Source organism: Pyxicephalus adspersus, chromosome 4 (genome assembly GCF_032062135.1).
Source record: "Pyxicephalus adspersus chromosome 4, UCB_Pads_2.0, whole genome shotgun sequence".
Classification (NCBI taxonomy): Eukaryota; Metazoa; Chordata; class Amphibia; order Anura; family Pyxicephalidae; genus Pyxicephalus; species Pyxicephalus adspersus.
The window spans coordinates 41277685-41298475 of NC_092861.1; the positions used below are offsets into that span (position 1 = coordinate 41277685).

The 20791-nt window shown below is 37.3% G+C and overlaps 1 protein-coding gene across 1 annotated transcript; it reads right to left on the reverse strand.

Annotated features, from left to right (window-relative positions):
* Positions 1–2600: 2600 nt before the first annotated feature.
* ANKUB1 (ankyrin repeat and ubiquitin domain containing 1) lies at positions 2601–18586 on the reverse strand. Its single transcript, XM_072407934.1, has 6 exons — positions 17467–18586; positions 15000–15143; positions 9704–9920; positions 7646–7760; positions 4847–5761; positions 2601–3851 (listed from the first exon to the last, which is right to left on the reverse strand). The coding sequence occupies exons 1-6, from the start codon at positions 17554–17556 to the stop codon at positions 3773–3775; spliced, it is 1560 nt and encodes a 519-aa protein (XP_072264035.1). The 5' UTR covers positions 17557–18586; the 3' UTR covers positions 2601–3772.
* Between the last annotated feature and the right edge of the window lie 2205 nt (positions 18587–20791).

The window sequence follows — 20791 nt, forward strand, 5'->3', positions numbered from 1 at the left end:
AGACACTGGCTGCTGTCAGCCTCTGTCTGTTTTCCTCCTGTGTTCCCCTGAGATCCAGCGTGCGGCACTTGTGCCCGCCCACGAAGGCGGCGCCGATCGGCATTCATCAAATCAATCAGCGCCGCCTTCGCTGGATCACAGAACAGGCAGAGATCGGCGCAGCCGGGGACCGGCGGGGACACAGGTAAGTAAAAAAATATGCCCCTGTACCTCTGCATTCGGACCAAAAGATGCACCCTGATTTTCCCCCCACTTTAGGAGGAAAAAAAGTGCGTCTTATGGTCCGAAAAATACGGTAAGTCATACTCTCTTTCTTTTTAATGCCTTATCTACTTCTGTCTTTATACCATACAAAGGTATTTGAGTATTTTTAAGTCAATTACAAGTTTTATTGGTAGGAAATTTTAAACTCTCAAGACCATATACAATACCTTTGGTTACCATTCTAAATCACTAATTTGTATTTCAATATTTTTATTGGATTTTAATTTGTACAACACAAACATTTTTCCATAGAAAAAGACAAAGAAAGAAAAACAATAAAAACATAATCATAACAAGAAAAAGAACACATTGTGTGTGCGCCAACAATTAAACAATTTGCTCTGCAGAAATGTCCAAACAGAATTATCCATTTCATCCATGCATAAAGGGTATGGAAAACACTTCAGATGCAAATGAATATTTACAACAACAAACATGGTGAGACATTAGTAGAAGGAATGGGACATAAAAGAGAGCTGTAGCATACTGCCATTAAGCATTGAATAAACTTATAGCCAATCTTTGTTGCACCACATGAACAAAACAGACAAAAAACGTGACAACTACAAGGGAGGGGGGAAGGGAAGGAGGAGGAAGTTTGCAGAATACAAATCACTAAGGCCTTATATCCAAAGATGGGACAGCATACTCCAACATTTATGCATTATTAAACACGATCCAAGGTTCCCATATGTCATCAAATTTACCCAATGCATTCTTTAGGATGTGAGTCAATCTATCATTGATCATAATCCAATTCAAATTGGCGAAAATGGGGTCTAGAGATATCGAGGGTGATCTCCAAGCTTTGGCCAGTGAAATTCTGGCCGCCAATAAAATCAATCTGATCAATTTCATTTTGGGTCTAGAAAGGGACACCTCAAGCTTACTAAATAGAGCTGCTTCCACTGTACTACAAATCGTTTGCTGCACGATTTTGGAGATCAAACTAAATACCCCGACCCAATATGCTCTGGCTACTGGCAAGATGTCGTTAGCAAAGAGGGCGCATTTATGTTCTGCCTGGTTGCAACAAATCCCTTTAATATTAGGGTTCATTCGCATTGCAATCGCTAAGGGCTCTATTGCTAGCGCAAACAGAAGTGGCGAAAGCGGGCATCCCTGCCTGGTCCCCCGTTTAATTGGAATAGCTACAGAAAAAAATTTACCTAACGATATTTTCGCTTCTGGGGAATCATACAATGCTAGCAGTAGATTGGTAAAGTAAGCTACAAAACCCATCTTGAAAAGAATTCAAAAGGACATCTCCAGGATATACTACCTTTTGGAGGTCGAGGGATAGCAACATAGCCTGATGTGACAGACCTCCATCCCAATTGGAGTTAACCACTGAAATAGGATCTATTGCCCTTCTAGTTTGATCCGGGGCTTGTCTGTGTAGCATGAAGCCCACCTGGTTCGGATGGACATACGCAGCCAAAAAAGAGCCCAGTCGAACTGACATGATCTTCGTCATAATTTTAAGATCGCAGTTAATCAAGGAAATGGGTCTGTAATTTGCCACTTCAGACGGATCCTTACCTGGCTTCGGGATCACACTAATAAATGCCCCATTAGAGTGGCCCAAAGGAGAGTGCCCCTCTCGCAAATGATTGAAATAAGCAACCAAATGTGGCGCCAGGATAGGGCTAAACGTCTTGTAGTACAAATTAGAAAAATCGTCCGAGCCAGGTGAGCTTCCCAATTTAAGATACCTAAGAACCCCATTCAAATCCTCAATTGTGAATGGCCTTTCCAGGACTGCCTTATGCTTAGGCTGTAATTTAGGTAATTCAAGCCCACTAAGAAACCCCTCAATCTTTTCTTTGGAAATTGCGTCTTCCGAACTATACCGATGACCATAAAAGTCTTCGAAAGCTGCCAGGATTTTTTCTGGGTTTTGTGATAGCCTACCATCTTTACCTTTATTTTAGGGAGCGCATGGATCTTGGGTTTAGGATTGAGTTTGTTAACCAATAGTCTGCCTGGTTTGTCGCTCCTAAATCACTAATTTGAACATTATTTTGTGAACATGTGCTACTTATTTAGTAAATCAGATTCTTGGAATTGAAATACTTATAAAGTGCATGTTTATAAAAGGATGACTGCTGTGTCTTTTAAATATAGCTGGAGATCAAAATATAACCTGCCACAGGGACACAAGTGGGACTAGAATCTCAGTTTATAGATGGAGGAAGATTAGTGGTCAAAACAGCATTTAGGACCAGAATGATTTAGTAGATGGTTAAGAATTGATCACGGCAAATATTATTTTTGGATTTATGTTGTATAATAAATGCATGCACTTGTTCTGTGCATATCACAAGTTAACACTGTACATAATTTACTACACTATGTTTCTTGTGCAATAAATAAAGTCCATATGGGAAAAGTTTTCATTTTTTTCATTTCATTTTTAAATCTGAACTTGACATTTGATAGCCTATTAGTTCAAGTGTAACTTTTTGTTGAGAAACACCTCCATTCAATCCCCGGGGTGACCTATCTACATTTAAATGATTTTATCAAATTATGTTGCAGATTCATATCTTTCTCCCTTCTGTTTGTTCCACTACCTTTACAAAATTATTCCTGAATAGTGTCTGATTCATTCTAATTAGCTGGTGCACTTTTCCTGCTCTAATTAAGGAAAGTTGCAGCATCTTCATTCCCTTATAAATAATTATTCTTTTAAAGAGTTTCTAGGAAAACCTGAAATTCTTATTGTAGCTGATGCCTAAAATGTGACATGTATCTTAGCACAGACTACTGGGAAAATCCACGAGCTGGGCACAAGAGCACGTTACACATTTCTGGGGGCTTTTCTCAGGTTGCCAGATTACAATGGCTACGGACTAAAATGGAAAGGTAACTTTTAATAACATTAAATTATAAAATTTACAGACACACAGAACAAAAACAAAACTGACAAGAGCCTAAAATCTTCCCTGTTCTGTCCAAAACTAAAAAGACTTGGGCTGCTGTTTGTATGCACAGGATGATTTAGCCCTTATGTCAGCAATTAGAAACTTAAAAAACCTAAATGATTAGCATACTTATTACTGTATATGCAGCCTGACTATGTTACAATATTAAATACAGAAGCTTTAATTGGGCTTGAATTATTAATTTAATTCTACCCATGGAAAAGGGAAAAACTAATACTCGTTTCTTGTTAAACTGTATAAGAAACGTGCCCTTGCAATAATCTTTAAATTTGGATCCAGAAGACTAAAATGGGATACGGAAAATGTGATAATGATAACATTACATAATATATTCAATATTATCCAGTATTTTGATATTTGGGTCTAGTTAGAAAGCAGTGAATCTGAAGGCAATATTTCAGTGAATCTCAGATTCACTGCTAATAAATAGACTCCTTATTATTGGCAATGATACAAAATAGATCCTTAATTCAGGTTGCACAGTAATGACATCAGCAGTGCATTACATGTGAAGTAAACTGTCACAGAATAGATAACTGTCCAGCATTATCTTGTTGTCTTTATTGCTGGTAGATGGTCTTCTTGGCCAACATCCGGGCCATGTCCAGCTGCTGAAGCCAGGGCTTTTCTTTAAATGCACTAAAAATAGTTAATATGTTATTGTTGTACTACATGGCACACTGAATAACAGATAATAATTTCAATTTCATTAGTATCAGCTTTAAAAAATACCTACTGGTAAAGTAGAACAAAACTGACCTCTTCTTACTCTAGATATCTTAACCCAGTCCTTTTTTCCTTTTATTTTTTAATATGTCCTAACAGTTGTTTTCCAGGATTTATTTACTAAAGGAGGCTGAGTTTAGGCTGCTCTCTTCGCAAAGTGAATTATTACTTTGCAGGGAACATGTCCAATTAATCACTCTATTGGCCAAGCTTAAGCACTAGTGATATAATGTCTCCTCAGTTTGTGAATCAAAAAAAAAAAAAAAATCTTAAACTGACACAACCGATTTTGAGAGTCTGTTCATGGTGTTAGGATGTGAAATATACACGGGATATTTATTTTAAACTATCATTTTCTCTAATTACAAGCTATTTGCAGTGTTATTATCACTAGTAATGTAACTGACCTAAGTAACTTTTAAGATACTCAGCTTGTGTCTGTAAAAACTCAGAAGCTGTAATTTCTGTCTACCATGCTGGGGATTTGCAGAGATAAATAGATTAGTTTTCTGACAGTCTTCTGACTGCATTGCCTATACTGAACATTATATTCAGCCCTTAGGTAATGTTGGGGCCACAATTACCTGGTAAGTTGACAACCACTGATCTACAGAATGCCTAAGTATATAAATACTGCAAATGATGCAGATAATCATTGCTTACAGAAAAAGCCATTGGATAGTGAATTTCTAATGGTACAACAAACTTTGTAAGAAAAGTTTGTGGGCAAGCATTTGTGGGCAAATCACTGATTGCCAAATGTTCTCGGGGAGATATCTACCCCTATACTGTACTCCTAAGCCATCACCTTACCTTTCAGTCTTTTATTTCTAAAATTTACTATTCTCCACAAAACTGACATTTATTTCAAGCACGTTAATTAAATTCAAGTGAACTTCTATATTTACCTGGCAAGACTTAGGAAATATATTGCATTTTGCCTTGGTGTCCGACCATGGTGCCTTGAGAAAGACTCCAGGGAGGAATTCAGAAGAAGAGTTGCATGCGGCATTGTTAAATTGAGTGGGCGGTTACTACTAGTGCTGGTGATGGGTGGAAGAGGAATTTGAGCATTCCATGTGTTATTATGAATGTTATCCATAGATTCCCACTCAATCTCAAATCTGTTTTTAGCTGGATTTTCTGCTGTTTTTATAAGGGGAGGAAACCTGGATGGTGTTGGAGTCTTTTCCTTTTGGATCATAGGCTGGAGTGCTAAGACAGCATTAGCAAAGGCTTGACTCCTATGGCTGAGAGAACTGTTATAATTCCGGATAACCTTTTTCCATTTTTGCTGATGAAGATTATGCAGACTTTTAGTAGTCATCTTGGGTTCTGTAAAACCATCAACAACAAAAGGGTCTCCCACACGTGTTTTAAATTGTGGTCCCCATCTCTTAGTTTTGAATATTTTTTTCTGAGCCATGAAAAGCCACCTTTTTACTTTGATATAAATATTCATAGGGAGTGAAATTTTGGGGTAAGAGACAACTGACCACATCTTCATAATTAAATATAATACGCAGTCTTTGTGGCCCTGGTGGATACATATCCTGAGAGGTGTCTGTCCAAAAGGAGTTTGGCATTCTAAACACAAAACATTACGTGCAATAAAAGCTTTGATCAAAAGGATCTGGCCTGCTTCAGCAGCTGCATGAATGGCACATTTTCCTGTATCTGGATGATCACTCTCACAGCACCATTCTCTGTATGGGTGGGGACCTATAGCTTCATCTGCTCTCACACCCTTCTTCTGAAGCCAATCTGCCATTTTCAGGTGGCCAAAATGTGCCGCTATATAAAGGGCTACTCTCTGTTGATACCTGTGTATGGAAAAGAAGAATTGATTTAAATGTAAATCTTATTATTTAGGTTTTGGGTAAAGGTCTAACAGTTCCTATAATTCTATGGGTGCCCAACAGATGATTTCTGTTATAGTTTCTGGGTCTGGAGAACTGTCGCAGTCATTATGAATTTTTGTTTTTTTATATTATGCAAGATACAAAAGTGATATTAGGAACACATTAAACAAGCCTGGACTGCCCAAATTCTAAGAGAATTGATTAGGATGGGAACAGAATCAACATTTTTTTCTAGAGAATCTAACTGCTAGTTGTGCATGGAGAAAATAAGGTGCTTGTATGTAGCCCTGAAATTTATTTTACAATTTTATATAGTAATACAGATTACATATTTACAGCCATTTTTTTAAGGGAGCTACTAGCAAAATGAACAGTTTGCTTTTTGCATTTATCATTCTGGCCCTTGTACCACTGTTTTAGTTAACTTGACCATTTAATCCTTTTTGGAAGATTCGATGGATGAAGGAAGTGGAGATCCATTTGTGTTAACACAGCTGAGGTTCACTTAGTGGCTAATGACGGTGACTTTAAAACATACTAACCATGGCAAAGACCAATGATTTAAGTGCAAATTCATGTAACAAGCAGAAATACCCTTTTCAGTTCTACTGTCTGATGAAAGCTAAAAGAGCCTTGTACCTTAAAGCATACCTAAGCTCAAAATTTTCACTTTACATAAAAGAGTAGAGAGCAACACCCTTTTTAAAAAAAATAAATAAATAAGGGTGCAGCACTGCCCCCTAATTCTCGGTCGCCTAGGCGGTCATGAATGAATTAGAGTGCAAACCCTCCCGGGATACCTACGTCAGGCATCCCAGAAGGCTCTTGGGTGCTCCTTCTGTGCATGCCCGAGCATCTCGAGCATGTGCAGCAGGAGCTTTTTTGCTCAAAGGGAAAATTTGACGATCTCATGCATGAGCAGTGAGATCGGCAAATTTTTTTTTCATCCTGCACCACCCAATCTCGCGCCTGGGTTGGGTGACGTAGGAAGAGAAGACGAAGATGGCGGCGCCCAGGACGGATGCCGAGATGACGCAGGACCTGATGCCGGACACCCCGGAAGTGATTGGACTGCCCTGCGGGATTTTTTGAGTTTGAGTACAGTTCCTCTTTACACACTTATGTATCTACATTTAAATATCAATATCTTGGTATGTACTTTTCGTGGCTTGGTGGCCTCAATACCTTTCATTTTCTGGGTCAACACTGTTCCCCACATTAGTTCCTGGACCACCATCATTTTAGTCTCTTCTTTCTGCTACCTAGTCTCACTCTCCTCATGCACAAGACATATTTCCTTGTCATCAGGGGGCATTCAACTAAATGTCATGACAACCCTGACCTGCACAGAATAAAATTGGTCAGATGCCCACATCCACCTGTGATTTGTGACCTGGTATCCCAGTAAGCTACTGGATAATTTGGAAAGAGAAGACATGCATAAATTACACAAGTAATGACAACACATTATGTAAAAAAAACAAAAAAAAAAAACAAATTCCCATAACTAGAGTACACAACACCTAAAACTGTTATCAATAAACCCCTGATAAACCCCTGAGCTGGATTTACCATTAGGCTAAGTACTGTAGGCACAACATGGTAAATGTGGCTTTTGCTTAAATAGTTAATAGCTGTGCATTTTTGGTATCAAAAGTAAAAATACACCCAAACAAGAATTGTCATATTGTCACAGTATTTAACATTAGGTTAGTACCAGTATATAAAAGATAAATTTCTTTACACTATTAGTGATCCAGGCAATTAAAAGTTGGTTTTGATGTCTTCGGGCTGAAGCAGTTTAAATCTAGCCTTGATAAAGCTCCAAATGAGTAGAACACATACCTAAGAATTGTTTTATTCTTTGATAAGTACCGCTGCACATTTTCTTTGTGACCTAGAACACAGGCTGCCAAAAGTTCCTTCCAGCCATCCCATACATCCAGTCTCAGTACTGAACCTAAAAAAATACAAAACATGACAAATATTTAGGTATATACTCCGTGTATATACAGAGAGAATGCTCATCTACAAATCATTTTGATTTTATAGTTAGATAATGGTGTCCAATGAGTGTTGTAAGGCAGTGCTCGGGAATTTCTCCCTCATGCCTAAGTCAGAATGCAACACTGAATGACTTGACTGGACCCAGGTAATTATTAAAATCTTGTGCTAAGCCATTTTTCAGGAATGATATCTAAGTATACAGGTCATGCTTATGGTTGATTGCCCATTTATTTATCCTTTTATCTTGAAACCTTTGCCCAGCAGTATATATATGTGCACTTGATATGCTTCTACAACCAGTACTTGTGTATAGAATACCAACCTGTCTCTGAAATGTCTGAGTTTTATCTACTCATATTATGCGTATAACAAATAAATCCTACCTTTTAAAATGAACCTGCATGTACATGCTGTTTTTTTTATTTATGTATTGTAACTCATATAAATGTTTCTTTAAACAGGCAGAATGGTGGTTCAGGGGTTAGCACTCCGGCCTTTGCAGCTCTAGGTCTCAGGTTTGAATCCCAGCCAGGACACTATCTGCATGGAGTTTGCAGGTTCTTCCCGTGTCTACGTGGGTTTCCTCCAGGTACTCTGGTTTTCTCCCACATTCCAAAAACATGCAGTTGGGTAATTGGTTTCCCCCCAAATTGACCTTAGACTACATTAATGACATATGACTATGGTAAGGACATTAGACTGTGAGCTCCTTTGAGGGACAGTTAGTGACACAACCGTGGACTTTGCACAGCTCTGTGTAATATGACAGTTCTATAAAAAATAGTGTGTAATAATAATAAAAGAGCCATCAGAAGTAGCAATGGAATGCCCGCAATTTAAAACTTAACCACTAGAGGTCTGTAGGTCTTTCCATCAACCAAGAGAAATAAGGTGACATTTTTTGTTTTCCCCCAATGTTTGCGATATATGAACAATATCAAACAATTTTGCACCTACCGTAACTACAGACACACACAAACCACAAATATAAAAACCTATACAAATTATACATGTTTTTCATATGTAGATGTGCATATCCAAGCAGAAACTATAGCACTTAAGGACACAAGATTACTTTTTTTGTGTGTATATTGGTTTGGGAGGGGAACATGTTAAGAAAGAGAAAAAGTGCTTTAGGCTTGGGATCCCAGACTTTTTGGGTCATTGCTTCTAATTTCCCATATACCCTAAAAAATGTAATTCTTTTAATTTTTCCAGGTCAGATAAGAATAAAAATATACATATTCCCCTTTTTGTGTTTTTGCTGCTTTAAATCCACCCTATCCCAGCTACATAGTTCTGCCAGTTTACATTTCCTGGAATAAATAATACATAAAACATAAAGTTTTTTGTAGATGTCTTAAAATGAAATTTCTAAAAGGCAGCACATATAAAAGGATGCAGGGTATACAGTCTGTGTGCATCTCCACCCCATCTATTATTTATTTATGTTTAACTATTCTGAGTGACTGATGTCATTTTACTTTCAATTTGAGCTTCTGAGCTCTGTAAACCAAAGGTTTTTCAACAGCAGGCAAATTGAAATTGAAATGTATTCTAAGAGCCCTTCCAGCTGACTGCATAGGAAAATAAAAAAAAAATCTTCATAGGCAAAACTGTACGCAAACACATTTGTGTTTGATTCTACACTTCCAGGCTATGCGCCCAGGAGCGGCCAACCACAAGTATGAAAAGGGCCTAATAATTTTTAGGATATGACAAAAAAATCCAGGTGTAAAAAAGAATCATACAAATATATTATATGTGATAGATGTAGTGATGAAACCTGAAATAAAATACTTGTATGACAGTGAAGAGGAACACTTAGCTGGCTGCCATAAGAAGTCTTGCTTTAGACCCTTTATGAGGCACATTGTTTTGTAATGGTTAAGTTACCTAGTTCCAGTTTGTAATCGCTCAGGCTGTTGCAGTCATACATTTCTTTGCCTTCTAATGTCCTCAAGCAGAAAACACTGACAGGGAATCCACATTTCATAGAGACTAAGGATTTCAGTTTTGAAACTCTTCCGGTGAACAGATGAACATTTCCCATTATCGGAACCTTTTCGCATGTCACGGCATTATATACATACAGAGATGGCTTTTCTTCATCCTGGAATGATTACAAGAAATATTACTCTTCATGAATTGGTTTATAACTATATAAAAGGATAGCATGGACTAGGCATAGTATGCCTACTTTACAGCTAAAACAAGAAAAATGCTATTATTGCCAACAGTCAATTAGGTTTAAACTTTCATCTCCTAACTTGCCTTAAATCAGCAACTTGCAGAGCCATAGTTGTGCCCCTCTTAAAACTTCACTCACTATTCTTATCCCCAAAATGGCCCTTATTAAACTTTTGACAGGCCAACTCACGCATCTCCATCAAGACCCAGCAAAAGGCTTATCTGCTAGTAGACAGCTGCCAGTGAACATTCGCCAAGATGCATTTTTAATAGAATTGCATTCTACTTTACCTAATGTGTCTGTCTGCTGTTATTATGCTTAGATCTGTTGCAGGTAAGAGGCTCCATCACTTTTCAATAATATGAAATGTATTTCTCCCATATTGAACCCTTTGCTCTTACTTTTAAAAATGTTTTTGTAAATATCTGAGTTCTATATATGTATTCTAGGCACAAAACTCAAGAGCATATAGGATAAAGTCTGATCAGCTTCTATGTTCCTAATCAGGCAAAATATAAAACCAACCTGCCTAATATTGTGTAGATCTTCTTTGTGGTCAAACAATAGCTGTGAATAGATTAGACATTGGCTCCAGGTGACATTAGAAGGTGCCCTGCAGTGCCCTCCTTTCCTAGCATCCCTTCTTCCCATAGTGCATTCTGCTGCTATTTACTATCCAGGTAATATTTGCACATTCTACGTCATCTAATCACTGCATCAGACCTGACAACCTTCTTCCCTTGCTCCATGGGCTAGTTCTATTGCTTGCCCGCCCATTACAGACATGTTTGGTGGTCGGCAGAGGTGAGCATAGGCATTGGAACTGCTATTCTATGGGTTTAGACAGGATGTGCTAGCTTTCCCCCCAAGAGTTGTTTTGCTGGTTGTCGTTCTTTGTACCACTTTTAAGTATGAACTTACTAATGCATACAGGAAACATGCCATAAGACCTGCTATTTTGGAGGTCTCTATTTTTGTGTCTATATTTTTTTATAACTGACTGACTAATATATTCTGCCATTTAGGGACTTTTAAGGCAAATATTTCAACTCAATTTTGTTTATGTAATAATAAAACATTTAAAAGTAAAAATCATCATGATGGACATGATTGTTATTAATACATGTGTATATGTTTATAATAAAATGTTAATGTCTTTTTTTAACAAAATTGAGTTGAAATATTTGCCTTAAAATCTCTGGTTGTTTTTTTATAAAGGTTCTGTCAAATTTATTGGGATGTAGCATGGTTAGAGTTTAAATGTGTGCTGAAAATTGTTTGTTGTTTGTTTGATATCCCACTATTTGACAGGTGACATTATCACATGGTAATCAATAATATTATTAATTATAATATTAATAATAATAATCACCAATTGTGCTCACAACAGCTTTTAGAATCCAACTTTTCCAAAATGCCACAGTTGTGTTTGGGCAATGTTTAAACCTATTTGAAAAGGTGACAATGCAAGAGCACACATGAAAGAAAGGGACAGACTGTTGTCACCCTATAAAAAGAAGTGTCTGGAAAAAATGCAAGACCAACAGAAACAGGTATTATTTTGAAAAAGGTTGATGCTTAAAACTGATATATGAAATTATGCTCACATGGTAAAGCTTTTATCAGAATCTGATTTAATTTTAATAGGCAGTTTCACAACCCCATGATGTCCAGTTTGAGGTCAGCCAATCAGAGGGCACTCTTGCTATTGTATATCCCTATTTATATCCAAGAAAAAATGTACAGTCTACAAATAACCATGACAACTAATTAAAGAAACTTTACTTAAGTCAGACCTCTACAAGACAAATTCAAACTGGTTACTATAGGCAGTTCTATTAGCATAATTTCATAAAGTTGGTGGATATCTCACAAGAGAATGAATTATTTGTACAATTACAATATAAAACAATCATTAAATTAAAAGTAATAATTGCACAAATTAAAATGCATTTGCCTACTCATTACTGAAATGTAAATTAGGCCATAATTAATTTGTGTTGTTGAAGATATAGCTATGTATAATGGAAAAGATAACGTTGCTTTGTTTGCAAGTAAAATCAAGTATGGAGACATTAATGCACATTCCAGAGTATTTACTGTTTAAAGGATCTCTTTTAATCATAATGAGATTGTTAGGATTAACAACCGGCAACCAAGCAACTGTCGTTGGTACACAAAGCTTACAATCTAAAACCAAATGCATGCATAAGCAGAGATAGAGCGCACTTCACCAGACCAAAATTACTAATATATACCTGTAATAAATTCATTAAAACAAGACACATAATGCTGCATAGAAGATAAAAGATGACCCTACATAAAGAAACACCAATACATTTCTTTGATGGATGTAAGTCTTTATTTAACACCTTATTAATTCTTAAAAGGTAAAATAATAAAATAATTTAAAAAAATGTAAGGAAAAAAATGAAAAAATTAGTTAATTGCTTTAGCCTAACTTATCAGTAGTCAGCTAGATTAGCAGCTAATGATCTTCCAATTACTATCCCATAAATTTACAAATTTACAACTATGTATTGACATAAGAAACTCTTTACACTATGATAAGCTATCCTCTCCAATCTTGGGGATCTATGGGTCTGATTTAATAAAGCTTTACAAAACTGGAAAATTTGGGAGAAGCTGGATGATCCAACAAGCCTGATATAATGTATTCCTTTAAAATCATTTACTATTAGCACGCTGACAAATGTTTATAATTCTGGACCAGATCTATTTCAGGCTTTCTGGATCTCCCACGTTCTCTCATGACAGTCCAAAGTCTTGCTCCAATAAATCAGGCCCAATGTGTATGTTCTTTTTATAGTGTATGGCCTTCATCTGAAAGGAGCAGAGTAGAAATGTCCTGTCCTATTGTAAGCATCATTCAGCATAAGATCACCCTGGACCAACCATCCTGTCACTGAAAAGAGAAGTGGCACAGATATGAGTTCATGTCTCTGTCACTTTGCTATCTTCTCTTATCAGCATGTTCCTTGTCAGGACATTAACTGGTTTGCTCCTTGTACTTTGTGCCCCTTCACACTCCAAACCTGCTGTAGAAAGACTGCAAAAAAAGCTGATACCACCTTAAATTCAGGTACATACATGGTTTGCTTTACAAAAATACATGAAATTTTGTAATATTGATTACAATGATGATTAGTTTATGGCATATATATATATATATATAAACATGGGATTGTATGTACAAATAAATGTATGCACACAATGCACATGATGGTATGTGGGCTTTCTAACACCCTGTGCTCTGACAATTCTGAGCTGGAAAACAAACTGAGATAAAAATAGACAACAGGCCAAGAACAAAGCAAACTACATTTCCGATCAATAAGGAAAAATATTGGGATATATAATTACAGAAATCAATCATCCCTATTTTTAGCCAAGCCCGTGCTTTAGTTATAACAGACATAAAACAGTGAAGTGCACACATAAGACCCGAAAACGCAAGGATGCAGAAAAATTGTCTATCAAGCAATGAACACAGCGTCTAGTGGTTAAGAATTCATGAGACTTCCTGTTTTTTTTTTTTTTTATTTTTTTTTTTGCTGTAGGTTTTTTTATGGGACATCATAATAAGGCGTGCTTATACACATTTTATTAGCTGACAACATAGTTTACATTCATCCATTTCTATAGGCGGCCTTGGGTTAACCTTTTGCTTTCTACAATAGTGAATGTTTGATAAATCTGAACTCTAGGCATGTGTAAAGTGCAGAAGTGAATAGAACTCAGTATGATATTATAATAAATCATTGTTATCGTTGTCAGAATAAATTAGCACATTATTGAAGCAATTTCTTTTTTACTCGAGCAATGTTATTCCCTGATTTCGACTTGATATCACCCTTTTTCAGTCCCTACACAGCATGTAGAGAAGAACTCAGAGAGAAGCAGAAGAAGCACAAGGAGTCTTTCAGGTGGGCTGTATTGCAAGAAGGCATGCTGGTAAAAGTATAAAAGTAGAGAGCAAAGTGGCAGAGATGAGCTCTTTGATCTGTTGCTTCACTTTTTACTATCCAGTAATAGAGAGAAGAGACATGTAAGTGTTACTGAACTGCAAAGATTAGAAGCCAGGAGGGAAGAAATTGTAGGTGGGTGGCAGCCCCTGTATTGTGATCCAACTCTTCAGTAACACCCAAAAACAGGCGGGTGGTTCCTGAAGAGAATCGGGTGGTGCACCCAGCTAAAAGGGGCTGGGGAGAACATTGGGTGTTCCCACTATAGGGATGTAGTGTATTCACTAAATGCACAATTATTGCTGTTCATGTTGCAATATCCTATGTTTATTTGAATGGACTGCCAAATGCAGCACATGCATCTTCTTCAATCACATTGCACAACAATGTACACCCAAAGGATGATGTTCAAAGGTAAGTTTCATTGATAATGAATGGCAAACCAATGCACCTATGTGTGTCTTATGCATTGCTGCAACATCCTAGCTCTCTTTGTTTTCATGTACAAAATCTACAGAGATACAGAAACCTGATTGAGACTTTAACATCACTGATGAATTATCAATCTGACCAAAATTCAAAAGGCCTTCATGGTTAAAGAAAACTTGCACTAAAATTGTTAGGTGCCTTGCTGACTCTGGCTTGGTTTCTTTATAAAGCTGACTTGGAGTTGGTCCTTGAGGAAAAACAGAATCAAATCTGCAACTCAGCATACTTGTTACAAGTCATAAAATAATGAAGCATGGAGGCCATTGGGTCAGCATCATAGCTAGGACTTGTATTTAAAAGAAAAACATCAGCAATGGTATCTTCCAAATTTCTTCCCAGGGTTTTCTCCACCTGCCTGGTCTCGTATGCCCAAAGTCTTATTTATGTCTGCCTTTTTTTATCATGCTGCCGCATTAAACAAACAATCATAGATTTTATATTGTTTTTTTATTTAAAATTCAGTGAATCAGAACACCTCACTAACAATACCTGTATGCCCACACACCTGCTAACAGTTGATCTTTACCTTAATAGCACATTTAATAGTGGAACAAAGAGTAACACCGGCATCAGTGAGAACCCACTCATCTCTCAGTACTCCTCCTGCGTATGTCAGCTCCAAATATCGTCTCCCGTGTTTGTCGTCTGACAGTTGGATGTGAAAAAAGTCCTACAAAGCAAACGTTCCATTGTTGTGAATCAGCTGTGAACAGTGTATACATGTCACATACATAGATCAGAATAAATTGAGATCAACACCCCTCTCATTCTGCAAAATAGAGATTTTATTGCATAAGAGTGTAACAAAGTACAGCTAAATGCCCTAAGATCTCTAATACACATCACTTGCTTTGTAACAGATTGTTCTCATTGTTTTACATGACAGTATTATGCAACGATCCAACATCTTTTTCAAGAAACATGGCGGTCTTAAACAAAGTGTTTTCAGGGCACAAAATGTCAGGCTACGCTGCCCTTTGCAGAAGCATTTATGTAAGTACAGTACTCCTCCCTAGGGTCGATACTATTAAGGTATGTGGAGCCATTTTCTATTGGACTTGGGAACATTGGTATATTTGTAAGTCACTTGGCTAACATCTCTTGCCCTTACTGACATATGAAAAGTACACACTTGCACTTACTGCCCCCAGAAGACAATACTCTGTTTTGTTAAATAGAGATTGAGGGGTAAAGGACAAGCTGCATCATTATAAAATAATTTAACAATGGCCGTTGTTATTAAACATTTATTAGTAATCTAACATGGCAGCAGTAGACATTTTCAATCAGGGTTCCCTCAGAGTTCCCAGAAATGTTGCTGATTGACCAACCATATGGTGGTACATCCATAGTTCCAAGGCAATTGTCACTTGATATTTGAGTCAGCAGGATAAAACCAAATATCTTTTTAGATATTTGTAGGTGATAGATTCTGAACACCACATAGGGGATGTTTTCCACTGACCACCAATGCAAAACGTGTTTCTATCCACTGACCCCTGGTTTTAGCAAGTGTTCCCTGAGACCTAAAAATTATTTCAACGATTTCTCATGGGTTCTTAGGTTAGGAAAGGCAAGTATGTATGGACCTTTATAGAGAAGGTTGTCTGGCTGATTCTTGGTTTGATCCTTACTGACCAATCACCATTGATTTTCCTTCTTTCCTTTTGCCTGTGTCACAATCATCCAGCTGAAAGATTCTTTAGCGGACAGATGGTGCATGCACAACCCGCTGCCATCTAATGTCTGTTTAATATTTATAGTGGCTTGTATTTTCCACTTCAGTTTAAAGGAACAATAGTATTTAGAGTGTCCTGCAAACCACTAGTATAAACAGCTGCCTAATGAAAGACAATCTATGACTGGTTACAGAGGGTCACTATACTAACCATAATAGTGGTTGGCATTTTATTATAGGAATTTCTAAAAAAAATAAAGTGCTTTTCTACTTTTTACCTTTCACTTCATTTATTCTTGCTTTAAATATCTCAGTAATTCACATACTGATCATCCTACTATATACATATAATAACTAAGGCTACGTACACATGTACAATATTTGTCATTGGAAAGGATCTTTCACGATCCTTTCTAGCGACTGCACAATGCGTGAATGAGTGCTGTACATACAGCACCGATCTGCTATATAGAGAGGGGAGGGCAGAGAACGACAAAGTGGCACCCCGCTGCGCTTTCTCCCCCTTCACTTCAATTAAGATCGTTCGTCCTCCATTGTCCGTGGATCTGCTAAGACGGTCGTTTGGACGATGGACGACGAGCGCTGTACACACGCCAGTGTCTTGTCTGATATTGGCCCTGAACTGAATAAAGGATGAGAACCATTGCATGTGTGTATGTAGCCTAAATCTGCATGTCTGTGTGTGGAAAGGTTGCTCAAGCAGAATAGTATTCAAAGTAAAGAATCTCAATAACCATCAGAAAACTCACTTTGTCTCATCTACTAGGTGAATTGCTCAAAGAACAGAGAAATATGAGGATAGATATTGATGTCCACCACTAGCTAAGGTCTGAGTAAACACTGGACTGAAACAAATCTTCCTTAGTATATTAGCTGTTTTTTTAGCTTGGTGTCCACTGTATCTAGCTATATAATAAATTGATTATATTATTTTGTCTAAGTGCATACTACTCTTTGCTCTGTTATCTGGGCAAAATGGTACTGACCCTTCTAAACTAACTTTTTTTTCATACCATTCACATAGCCAGTGCTAAATGTTACATGACTGTGGATTTACACATCCAAGAATGTACCCACCTCCTCCATACAGCACCTTATCAGTGCATTCAAACCATACTTGCATATTGTTTGCAGTGCACATCTCTAGAAAAACAAGCTCAAAGAGTTGTATTGTACCTAACAGCATAATTCAATAATAGGCATAAAGGCATAAAGTATGAAAAAAAAGAAAAATACAGTACCATGTTGAATATATACAAGCACCGACACATTCAATATATTGATAGGAAATTACCTTTATCATCTGCTTGGCATCCTTCACTGTTTGACCAGGGAAAATGTCAAAGGATTCACAGACACCTTCAAAAGCTACAAAGACCTTCATGGTACTGTCAGGCAGATATTAGTCTTTTTTTGCCATTACTGGATCCACACTGGTAACCTATGTCCTGAAAATCGTATGACTTGATCTACATAAGTATAGTTAGTGGAACAGATACAATATTGAGTCTATTTCGTCTTGCCAAACTGAACAGGAAAAATCTCCACCCAGTCAACCGCAAACAGGACAAGTGACTACAGGTTGGTCACTATCTTAACTGACAACAGACTAAGCACATACACTCACCAGGCTGTGTTTACCTCTTTGCATTTAGTCGACAGACATTATTAATAATCTCACTTACCAGTAATAAATTAAGTTGTAAAATACATAAAATGTTTGCATACTTTGTCTGACATTTGCTTATAAACTCCAAACAAACATAGATAAGTTTATAATCCCTATGTTGTTATAACAACAAAAACACACTGTGTTGTACATAGCAGAGAAGGGATAACCAGTATATAATAAAAGACATGGTATAATGTATTGTATGAAACCAGACCCATGAGATGCAAAAATCAGGATTCCCACATCCTGTGTGTTTTGAAAGTATTAAAAAGGAAGTGCACCAACCACAAGCTATATCTAAAACAACCACAAAACAAGATCCAAATGTAGTTTCAGTAAAAACTATGCACTGTTTAAATAAGAAATATTGTTTATTGGGTCCCACTAAAATATGGAGTTGTTTCAAATGAATTTCCCATGTGTGAAACGTAAGGCTAAGATCAGATGAACTGTTAAGTGCTCAGTTTCATCCTTTCTACGCATGGGGGTGGTGTGGAAGAGATACTGGCATTCATTTATGAGTGTTTGCAGAAACGCTTTATTAATTGGTTGTGGTTCACTTGCCATGTTTCCCAAAAGATCAGAACACTTTTAACTTTACAACGGCTTGCTATTTCGGTTGGAAAAGCATTCAAATAGCATATAGAATTTAGATATCCTACAAAGTTACAATGTAGAATGCCAATCACTGATGGTAAGTAGACTGAGAAAATGCCTTATTTTATCTGGCATAGACTGGTAACATGACCTCAGTGAATGTACACAAATGGGGCTCAAAATTATACTAATTCTATGTATTGCTGCATGTCAGGAAATTATTCATGCAGATTAGTAAAAGTTTCTGAAAGAATTCCCCACCATTTCATGTTTACCTTCTTTTTGCTCTACCAGCACTGGCGGGAGCAAGGAAGGAAAGCTTAGAGCATGATTAGAGTCTCTATAGTTGGAGCTTACACAATGATAGCAGTATTCTCCCCAGAATGTTTTTAAACTGGGTAAAAGGAAGCTGTACCCCCAGAAACCCAGGTGGATGGGTTTTGAAGAATAGCTGGTGGTGCGCCAGGCTAAAAGGGGCTGGGGAGAACACTGTGATAGGATTGTCAATCTATTTGTGACAGCACTGGGCCAATTATCAAGCCCCGGTGCTGTGACATGAAAGGAAGAGAATTGAAACGTGCTCATTCATAGCTGAAATACCAGATATTTTGTTTGTTTCTGAAGGCTGATGGGTAGGGTGGGATTCAAGGAATTGAAAATAGGTTCTGTTGATGTGGAATAAAAAACTACCTGTGACCCTGTTCTGTGCTGTATATATGATAAGCACTGGTTTGCTTTAACCTCTGTATACTCAAGCACTGGATGCAGAAACAAATGGTTTGACTTCGCCCACCAAGTTTGATCCTTGTTTATGAGGATTGCATTAGTAAGGAAATATGCAATTTTGTATTAAAAAAAACAAAGAAACCCAGAAATATTTCACAAATAGTATTTTAGCTCCTTACACAAAACAAACATGACCATTTTGAAAGCTGAAAAAATTTTGCTCAGCCACAGCAATATTTGTAAGTAGCACTTTATAGGTGAAAGGTGTGGAATTAAGGTACAGGTGCTAGAAGGGTCAGTGGTAGATGGATCTAAAATTCAGTTAAGGGGTCTGATTTATTAAAGCTCTCCAAGACCAGAGAAGATAAACTATCATGGGAAAACTTGGATGATCCATCAAATGTGCAATTTATTACTGAGTCATTTGCTCTTGGTTGGCACATGCTTTATTTTCTGGACCATATTCATTACAGGTTTGCTGGATCACCCAGATTCATCCACATTAGTCTACCTTCTAAAGTCTAAGCTCTATTAGATCAGGCCGGATGACTTATCAAATCATGGAATCTAGATCAAGCAACACAAAACTGTATACTACTCAAATCAAATCAAATATTTACATACATAATCAAGGATATAATTTAGCATTTTCACAGCTGCAAATCCAAGAATCACAACTATTGCACTAGTTATTGTCAGTGCAAATTCCATTGTGTTCCATCAGTTTTTTTTTTATCATTTATACATTTAATCTTAAAAGGAAAAAAGCAGAATAAAATAAAAAGAAATATTTGTCTTTGGGCTTTACCATTCTGACCTTGGCTGACGTTATGTCTGATGTGTTAAAAATAAAAAAGAAGCAGTTTCTTGCCAGAATTGTAGACTGAACAAAGGTCCCACCACAGGACATTGAGCCCTTATGGAGTTTTTCTCTGATCACACATACAATGTCAGTGCACACAAGTAGCTCACTGGAGGTTATTTGGTAGGGCTTCGGCAGTGCTCCTTCTGATTCTGTGGTCCTGCTGTTTAGTTGGTGCCCTTCTTTGGACCTGTTCAGTTCTCCTTGTGTAAAGGCCTGTCGTCTTGTATCTGCTCCATACTCTTGAGACTGCAAACTTTCTTGCAACAGCACATATGGGTGCGCCATCCTAGAGGATCCGGACTACCAACCTGAATGGACTGCCGATACCACCTCGTGCTACTGTAGTGTACAGGAAGAATGATGGGAAAGAAATGGTCTGTGATAAAACCATTTCCTTTTTGGGGATTGGCTTGCTGCTGCCCCTCCTGTCCACATGTTGTTGTTTGTACCTAATCAGGTAAAGCTGATTTACAATCCCTTTGCTTCCTAACAGAACAAACTGATATCCCAGAAGTTTAAATAACGTGGAGTTATACTGTGCTGACTAAGTGTCCCACTAATTTTTTGGAGCAGCATATTCATATTCAGCCTGTGTAGAATATATATGAGTTTACATCTGCTAGAAAATCCAAAAGCTTTTCTGGTAAATTAACTTTATGGTTATTAAGTGCAAAACTGGTATATCTAGCAAATAAAAAATGGTTGTAATCTTAAGCTACGTACACACTTCCAATAATTATCGTTGGTAAACGAACGACG

Bases quoted from the DNA above. Each gene is read 5' to 3' on its own strand.
- ANKUB1 (XM_072407934.1), bottom strand. From the start codon at position 17,556: ATGAAGGTCTTTGTAGCTTTTGAAGGTGTCTGTGAATCCTTTGACATT. The intron at 9,921-14,999 runs GTAAAGATCAAC...TAATCATTCCAG, and splicing joins CTATTAAATGTGCTATTAAG to GATGAAGAAAAGCCATCTCT. The intron at 7,761-9,703 runs GTAACTTAACCA...GTATTTTTTTAG, and splicing joins CGATTACAAACTGGAACTAG to GTTCAGTACTGAGACTGGAT.